At 36.4% G+C, this 9001-nt stretch overlaps 1 protein-coding gene across 1 annotated transcript; it reads right to left on the minus strand.

Moving 5' to 3' along the window:
- Positions 1–3739: 3739 nt before the first annotated feature.
- On the minus strand, positions 3740–7949 carry LOC107750474 (N6-adenosine-methyltransferase subunit METTL14-like). Its single transcript, XM_016565842.1, has 11 exons — positions 7762–7949; positions 7527–7615; positions 7219–7306; positions 7038–7118; positions 6793–6880; positions 6608–6698; positions 6082–6223; positions 5908–6000; positions 5277–5393; positions 4949–5159; positions 3740–4231 (listed from the first exon to the last, which is right to left on the minus strand). Exons 1-11 carry the CDS (start codon positions 7825–7827, stop codon positions 3927–3929), a joined length of 1371 nt encoding a protein of 456 aa, XP_016421328.1. The 5' UTR covers positions 7828–7949; the 3' UTR covers positions 3740–3926.
- Positions 7950–9001: the final 1052 nt, after the last annotated feature.

Consider the following 9001-nt stretch of genomic DNA (forward strand, 5'->3'; position numbering starts at 1 on the left):
ACTGTAAATTATACAATTACTTTTTCTTTTTCACTTCCAAAAACCGTCATTTTAACAGTATTTTACTGTAAAATTACATTAAATGTAATTACAGTTATTCACCGTATATAGTATGGAAAGTTACTGATGACCAATTAACAGGTTTTTACTGTAGCATTTTTACAGTCTTTTACTGTTAAAATCACAATCATTTTTTACAGTCTTTCTTTGAATCCCAGATTGTAGACTTTTTCAATGTAGACTTTTTGAATCCACTGAAAATATATTACTCTCCAAAAGTTTGGGATCAGTGTGATTTTTATTTTTTAAAGAAATTAATTTTATTCAGTAATGATCAAAAGTGACAGTAAAGACTAAGTAAATTTACTTATGTAAAGACTTTTAAGTTAAATACATCAAAGAATCCTGAAAAAAAGTATTAATTTTGACAATAATCAGAAATGCTTCTTGAGCAGCAAATCAGCATATTAGAATTATTTCTGAAGGATCATGTGACACTGAAGACTGGAGTAATGATGCTGGAAATTCAGCTTTGCAATCACAGGAATAATTTACATTTTAAAATATATTAAAATAAAAAACATTTGATTTAAATTGTAATAATAATTTACAATATTACTGTTTTATTGCACCTTTGATTAAATAAATGCAGCCTTAAAGGCAGAGTAAGTGATTTCTGGTAGCCAATGTTGATATTTGAAATCACCAAAACAAACACGCCCCTACCCCAAAAGGGTCTTGCCCCTATTTTGATAGCTCCGCTCCACATATTCGTACGCAACCCAGGCAACGGTTAGTTCTGTGAAACAAAGCAAAACCAATGTTACACCGTGTCTATGGACATGAGAGGCGCGGCGCAACAAATCCCTGACAGAAAACTACTGCCGGGTTCTGTTTATGACGTGCTGACACACATTTCAAATGGTTTTCAACGGTCGTTTGATCGCATCCAGTGTAGGCAGACTTTAGCTGTTGTAGACACGGTGTTACTCACCTATTGAGAAGAAACAAAGCAACCTCGGCGTCCGATCACAGGCCTTCCGCTCCTCGAGTTCTCTCCAGCGGAAAGCTAATCCGATGTTTACGGGTTATGAAGGATACGGGTCCTACTTCTTGCCTTATCGTTCCGCAGACGGTTTCCTCTTTTGTTTTTTATCCGCCATCTCTATCTCTCTCTCGCTCGGCTCGGTTAATGTCCGTCCCATGCACTGAACGCGCTCTCCTCCACATCACGAGTAGACACGCCCCTTATTGCTGATTGGCTACAAGTTTGTTTTGCGATTCGGCCCGAATCAGTTTTCTAAAGTGTTTTTGAAAAATCACTTACTCTGCCTTTAAGTGTAAGAGGCTCAAAAACATTAAGCAATCTTACTGACCCCAAACATTTGAACAGTATAAACATCTGGCTCCAAAAGTCCTGTAACTTTCTGCTTATTACCAGTTTTAAATTAGAATTTGAAATGCACACATTCAAAACCGAATTAGTCAAAATGAAATGTTAATACATACCTCATAATATAAGCGCAGTCAGCTCGGCAACAGGTATGAATATGAGAACAGAATGTGAGAATTAGGAGCTCTCTCTCTCTCTCTCTCTGTCTGTCTCCCTCGTCTCACAGTCAGATTCAGGTTCACAGTCTCTCTCTCTCTCTAGCTCTGAGATCTTGTGTCACTACAACAAACACATTTGTTCTTGTCAACAGAGTGTGAATCTTCTCTCTACAGATGTAGTCACCCAGCTATTAGCAGCTCATCATCACTCTCTCTCTCTCTCTCTCACTCTCACACACACACACACACACACAAAGTCAAACCTGTACACTCACAGGTCTCAGAAAAGGAGAGGTGTTTAAGATAGCATAGTGTCATACATGTTCATTTGGAAGTGTGTTTGTTGTATTTCTTACCCACTTCTACAGAACTGAGGTGCTGATATTCACTGGAGTTTTAGTTAAAGAACAGGCTGCTGACTTTAAGGGTAAACAGACTCCAGAGTAACACTTAATTTCTGCTCATTTGAAACCCTCTCATGCCTGACGCACGTCGGCTCCAATGAGACACAGTTAGCCTGACATTTGCATTCATCTAAGTCCAGTCTCCCTCTGTTAACCCCACATTAGCACCGAAACAAACTACAGAGATCTTTGTCAGAACTTTCCAGTCAATTTGAAGAGCTCAGCTCTAATACAGCTTGTACATCATGAACAAGCTACACAAAAATTAAATCTCTACCAGAGCTTTGAATAGTTTTTTTTTTTTTTTTTTTTGTGTTGTAAAGATTAATTTAATTAATAATGTGTGTGGGGGTGTGTACACTTCCATGTGTGTCTGTGTGCTGAATTAGTAATGTAAAGGAAATATACAGCTTCTTTTTCCTGATTAACCCACATGCCTCAGGGCCAGATCAGTGTGTCCAGTGACACTGCAGGTCATTCAGCTTCACTGCTATTTCAGACGATGTTGTTTTAGAATCCTTGAAATACTTTTATAGTTTTTGAATTAGATTTTTTTAAAATATATATTTTTTCATTTGAAAGTTTTAGTAATTTTGTTGTGTTTTGTCAGTTAAATTTTTTTATGTCTATGTAGTAATTTTTTTATTTTTATTGATTAGTTAATTTAGTTTTCATTAGTTTAGTATTTAAAATCAAAATGTTAATTGTTGCCTTGGCAACTAGCTGAAATCAAATAATGTTTTCTTCCAAGTAACATTTTTTAAAATGCTTTTAGTGTTAGTTAACGACAATGTCTCTGATTTCAGCTTCAACAGTGCTCTGTCATTGTAAAGATTTCTTTTGATCTAGGATCTCTCTCTCTCAGTTCTGTCTCATCTGATTGGTGTGTGAATGTAGGGTGTATGATGTGATGGTGATATTTGCTGGTGTGAAACAAACAGATTATAATAAATTGAGATGGGTGTGACTTATTTCACATTGCACAAATAAGAGAACTGAAAATGGTCTGATAGAATAGAAAAGTCAAAAATTTCACTTCTTTCCCATATTTAGCATGATTTGATGCATCACTCCTTTCCGTGGCACAAATGCTATGCTACAAAAATGAATACTTATGGTTAGGAGTTTGTTCAAACAAGACTAAAATCAAGAGACACTTGCATACCAACTGAGGAATACAATCGCAGTTTAAATCTACTTCTAATGCACACTGTAACAAAAGTTATGGCATGTGTGCTGGGTATTCATGTGCTAATTACACCAGAACATGCAACTGACCCACATTTCTGTTGGCCTAGAAGATGCTGTTACATTAATGCAAACACACTTTTTGTAATGTTGCAACCAAATCAGGCCAGAAAACAACACACTGGTTATTTCATGCTTATTACATGACTGGTTATTGATCAATACTAAGAATAAATGGATGCAAAGTGGTCTAAAGTTAGAACTAGCCTTTATGGACTCAGAATATATTATTTTTCTAATGATGCAGCTCCTCACCACAAACCAACCACCTGAAAACTGAAAACATCAATTAGGTTGGCTTTATTTACTGCAAACCAGTAATTCTACATGTCACTGCTGATAGAATCAATAAGCTCCTTTGACACTGATCATAAAACTCAGCCTTACAGCCTTCCACAGGACACACAGGAAGTGTGCACATGGCAGGAGCAGATGTTCAGGTGACAGATGGACAAAAAACACAGGATTCAATAAATGTGTACATGTAAAAACAAAACCCCACAATAATAATAATAAAAAAAATCCTCTCAAAGTTTCGTCAAATAAAAACAGGGTTTAATTGAGGTTGAATAAAATTCTTACAAATTTCCCGCTCTTAGTTAACACACTAACAAAACAATATGATACCCACTGAAAGCAACAACACCTTTTTAAATTTCAGGTACAAAAATATCATCACATTTTCTGTTTACCAGTCTCAAAGTTGGCATGTTGTGTGCACTATCATCGGGGAAGGAATCCACGATGTGGGCCTCCACGGCCTCTGAATCCACCTCGATCTCCACGGAAGTTTGGCCGATTTCTCTCTCGACCCCGATCTCCTCTTCCCACAGCGGAACCGCCCCGTCCTCCACGCGGTGCACCCCCACCTCGCTCTGCCATGGATTTAGGAGGTGGGGATTTGGGACGAAGTCTCTCGATTTCTTCAGTGCAACCAGATAAGTAAGAGCTGGGCTCACTGAAGTGGCCGGCATAAGCTTCCACATTAAAGTTGCTATTGGTCAGCGTGGGGCCCACAGTCAGCCAACCTGAAAAAAAATGCACATTAGATCAGAATAACTGTACACTACCGTTCAAATGTTTGGGGTCAGTTCGATTCTTTAAAAAAAAAAGAAATTAATACTGTTATTCAGCACAGATAAATTGATCAAATGTAACAGTAAAGACTTTTATAAATTTACAAAAGATTTATTCAAATAAATGCTGTTCTTTTAAACTTTCTATTCATTAAGGAATCTGAAAAAACAAACGTGATAAAGGAAATATTTCTTGAGCAGCAAATCAACATATTAGAATGATTTCTGAAGGATCATGTGACACTGAAGACTGGAGTAATGATGCTGAAAATACAGCTTTGCCTTATAGGAATTAATTAGACTTTAAAATATAAAGAGTTATATTAAACTGTAATGATATTTCACAATATTCGTTTTTTTTTATGTATCTTTCTTAATCAAATAAATGCAGCATTGGTGAGAATAAGAGACATTAAAAAAAAAAAAAAACTTTAAAAAAATCTTACTGACTTCAAACTTATTTTTTTTTTACAACAGTAGTGTATAATAATATATTAACATAATATAATATAATACAAAGAACTGCCTTTCATGTCATACTGTATTGTCACTTTTTAACTTGTACTACATTCTATTTTTGTGTTCCACAGAATATATCATACAGGAACTATATGAAGGCGAGTAAATAATGATACAATTTCTTTTAGTGGAAATAGGCCCATATCTAACCTGGCCTGATGGTACTGTCTCTGCCAAACAGGTGCAGCCGTCGACGGGCCAAGCAGAAATGTTCAATGATGTGGAAAATCTCGACTGGCTTCTCAATATTGCCCATCTCTGGCTCTTCTGTAATGATCAGGTCTATATCCACATTAGCATGAATGAAATCGCCATCTGTGCTGCGTCTAACTGTGCCTTTGATACCCATCAGACAGTGCTCCTGAATGCACACACAAAAAGAGAGATGTCAGAGAAAAAAATAGCTTTTAATTAGTAACTAGCAACTTATTGTTATGGCTTGTCCATTGCATTAACCAATCAGGACAGTGTCTCTTACCTTAGTTCTCTGGAAGACTGCCTTAGGGTCCAGCGTTTTGGTCTTGCCAGGGTTGTTTTTGTTGGTCTTGATCCAACAAATGTCTTCACATCGCCTGAAGCCCCATTTCCTCAGACACTGAGAGAGAGAAGAAAGAAAGATGTTAAAATATGTTTCACTCTCACAGACAATGACTGTATGCAGCATTTTGGTTTGTGTGCAGGTTATACAGAAATGTGTGTCATTTACATCATCATCATGTGACATTCAAATCAGTGAAAACATGCCGAGTAATACGTCACATCAAAACAGAACTCACATTAAACAGTTTATTGAAATCATAGATATATTTTGAGTTAAGGAATACGAGTAATAATGTAAATAATGTTCAGTTTCTTGCACAGACTGATCGTTTCGCTTCATAAGACACAGGTATTAATTTTGTGTTGCCTGATATGCTTTTTTTTTTACTCTCAAAGTGACGGTAGTCATTAACCTGCATTTTATGTAGCACCAAGAACCACGATTTTAGCTAAAAATCTCAAGAAAAAAAAAAAATCACCTATATCTTGGATGGCCTTGAGGGTGAGTAAATTAACAGCAAATTTTCATTTTTGGGTGAACTGTGTGTGCATGTTTGAAAGATTTGTACCATTCGGCCAAGATCAAGGCCTTCCCCCGAACCACACCACAGGAATACAAAAGAGCGAATAGATGAGATTTCCTCTATGTTCAGCTTCATGATCTATAGCAAAAAAAAGTAAAATAAGTATGTATAACTGAAATCCATTTCAAATGTTTTCCAATGCACATTTATATAACTCACATCATCCCAGGTCCAAAAGCGTTCATTGGCTATGATGCCTGACTCTCTGTAATACTCCTCCAATGGAGGCTCTATCAGAATCACGTCAAATTTACACTTCAAATCTCGCAGATCAAACGTGTCCGGATCTGCCTGCAGATACCTGACACACACACAAAAAACATTTATATATTCAGAAATACATGCAAATGAGACATACAATAGACCTTAGATGCTATACTGAATTTATCGTACATAAAAACGAGGCTGTGAGGGGTAGACTTTCCAATGGCACGTACTGTATAAAAGTCCTAGATCGTGTAATTTTCACAACTGTTTTATTGAGTTTTTGTCTACTGAACTCTTCGGTATGTACTGAACAATCGGTATGTTGTTAAAGATGCATGTACCTCTATCCCTCACAACCTCTTTTTCATTCCTGATTAAATATGGCGATACCCTGACTAAGGTCTATTAGACAGGTCTTAAGCATCCGCAAACATCTGTTCTATTTTGCATTGTCTGACAGCAGGTTGTCTTGTCTTACATGGGTGGGGTGTTGGTGGCAGCGATGAGCTCATCTTTGAGTCGGATGAGCTCTCTTTGTTTTGGGTACTCCTCAAATCTGTCAGCCAAACCTAAAGCACAACAGAGCACACAATTGACACAGTCTAACATCTGGGTATGAGAGAGGAAGAAAAAAAAAACCAATGATCCATTGGGACTATTTACCTCCATCTCGGATAAAGTTCTGAGGTCTATGACCTGTGTCCACAAAGTGTTGGCAGTAATCGTTGTGAGGATTTAAACTCTGAGTGCCCTGTGAAACAAAAAGTGTTACTATCATGAACTTTATTTTTTTTTAAATGGCTTGTAATAACTTCATATTTGTTATTTTAAAAAGCAATCACCAACATACTGCAATATTTTTTCATGTAATTGCTATGCAAATCATTTAATATTGTGTTTAATTCTACCTTCAGGAAAGTGCTGGAGTCTTTGTACACCTCCTCATACTGTCCGCTCTCCTCCTGCTGCTGCTGGAGCTCAACATCTTCCTGTAACATCATACAGCAGATCCAAGATCAGCTATCTACAGCCTTGCCCTGATCTGATCTCAACAGCACTCAGAATTACAGCTGATCAGTGCTCACTCACCCTCTGCTCCTCCACATCCTCCTCTGGGTCTTCACTTTCATTCAGACACTTTCTTTTAGCAACAGGAAGTGACGTGTCAAATGAAGCCCTGCGGTAAACATAACACAGAGCAGAGGATAACTAACCCCCATCATTACTGGCACTGTTCTGATTTGAGAAGTTTCAAGTAACCGCATTACATTCAACCTGTGCTTAGTGTAAACAGTGCCCTACAAATATGTTTTTGATCATTTCGGGGGACGACTTAATTCTGCCTTCATATTCTACTTACGTATCATGTTTTCTATCAAACAAACATGTCTCTCTACCTGCACGTCTCTCTGGTCTCTTCGATCTCTTTTTGTTCATCTTTACTATTGAGAACAGCACCGATGCTGTCGGGACTCTCTGCGCCGAGCTGCAAAAACCAAACATTAACTTCGTAAAGCACAATCGCATTACTCAAAACTCGCGATCACATTTATTCACAAGACTGAACAGTATTAGTTTGGCAACGCTCGCTAACAATGCAGTAACTTAAACTGAAAAGTCGTGTTTCTTCACCTGTTGTGCAAGAAGCTGCCGTCTGAGCTTCTGTCTTTCACGTATTTCTTGCAGCCGGCTGTTCATGTCAATAATATTTTCCAGGGAAATAATTCCTCATACAATTATTTGGTGAAAACAATTGTGCGGCAACATTCATTGAAAACCTCACCGTGAGGAGCCGTCGCACGTATTTTACATCATCACGCTGCTAGACGCATACTATGACGTCAGTAAGCGTAATTTTTCTCACACTGTACAACAATAATGACTATTTTTGCATTAGTGTAAGGGGTAGATTTAGGGTTGGGGTAGGTGTAGACGTTAATAAAACACAATCTAATAGGGAGAAAATTCAATTTATTGTTAGCTTCCGGTTTTTGCTTTATCCCTTCTAGCCACAACCTTGCTGATACTTTCGCTCTTTTTGAAGTTATAAAACATTGCGTGAAAAAGATTCATTACATTCTGCTTAGTAATATTATGTTGGGGAAATATTTCATCCGAAATGTGGGGTTTCAAATCCCCATTTTCTTATATTTAAAAATGACTTTTGTTTGTAAAATCTAATGTTTTTCCATATTTTCTAGCGCTTTTTATTTCAATTTACGTATGTTTCATTAAAATATTTATATTGTGCAGAGGCTTCCATTACATCGTTGTTTCAGTTTGTATTATGCCATTGTGGACGTTTGTAAAGTTTTGTAAAAAAGAAAAAAAGTAGCCTAAATAGTAAGTGTTCACATTCAGTTTCAAAGGTGCTAGGCCTATGTAAACACGTAATCTTTGCGCCAGTTTGGTCACATTTATTTATTCATTCATTTTCAGTTTTACTTCCTATTTTTGTTTAGTGTTTATTTGATTTTGTTTATTCTAACTACTATTTTGTGTTTGTCTGATCTACGTGTCTAAGAAAAATATATTTTTTAAAATCCTAAATTGACTTTTCCTTTTATATTTTGATGTTGCTATTATATGATTCTATTCCATTTTTTTTATTCTATTATGACAATTGTAGTCTATACCGTTTTCTATTTTAATATCCCTTACGAAAAATAAGTTTATTCAAGTGTGCTATTAGTATACTTCTTTTAAACTAAAAATAGGAAAGTATACTTTTAGTCTACTTTTTATGTACTTCTCAGAAATGGGCTTTATGTACTTCTCAGAAATATACTTAAAATGACATTTAAGTATACTTGACTTATACTTAGAAAAAGTCTAAATATATTTTAGCTATAATTGTGATCCTAGAATCCGT

This window comes from Sinocyclocheilus rhinocerous, unplaced genomic scaffold (assembly GCF_001515625.1).
Source record: "Sinocyclocheilus rhinocerous isolate Xijiao unplaced genomic scaffold, SAMN03320098_v1.1 scaffold1, whole genome shotgun sequence".
NCBI classification, from domain to species: Eukaryota; Metazoa; Chordata; class Actinopteri; order Cypriniformes; family Cyprinidae; genus Sinocyclocheilus; species Sinocyclocheilus rhinocerous.

Excerpts from the sequence above, each read along its gene's own strand:
- LOC107750474 (XM_016565842.1), bottom strand. The coding sequence starts at position 7,827 with ATGAACAGCCGGCTGCAAGAAATACGTGAAAGACAGAAGCTCAGACGG. Across the intron at positions 6,224-6,607 it reads GCCACCAACACCCCACCCAT|GTATCTGCAGGCAGATCCGG; the intron begins GTAAGACAAGAC and ends TGTGTGTGTCAG. Across the intron at positions 5,394-5,907 it reads GCCTTGATCTTGGCCGAATG|TGTCTGAGGAAATGGGGCTT; the intron begins GTACAAATCTTT and ends TCTCTCTCTCAG.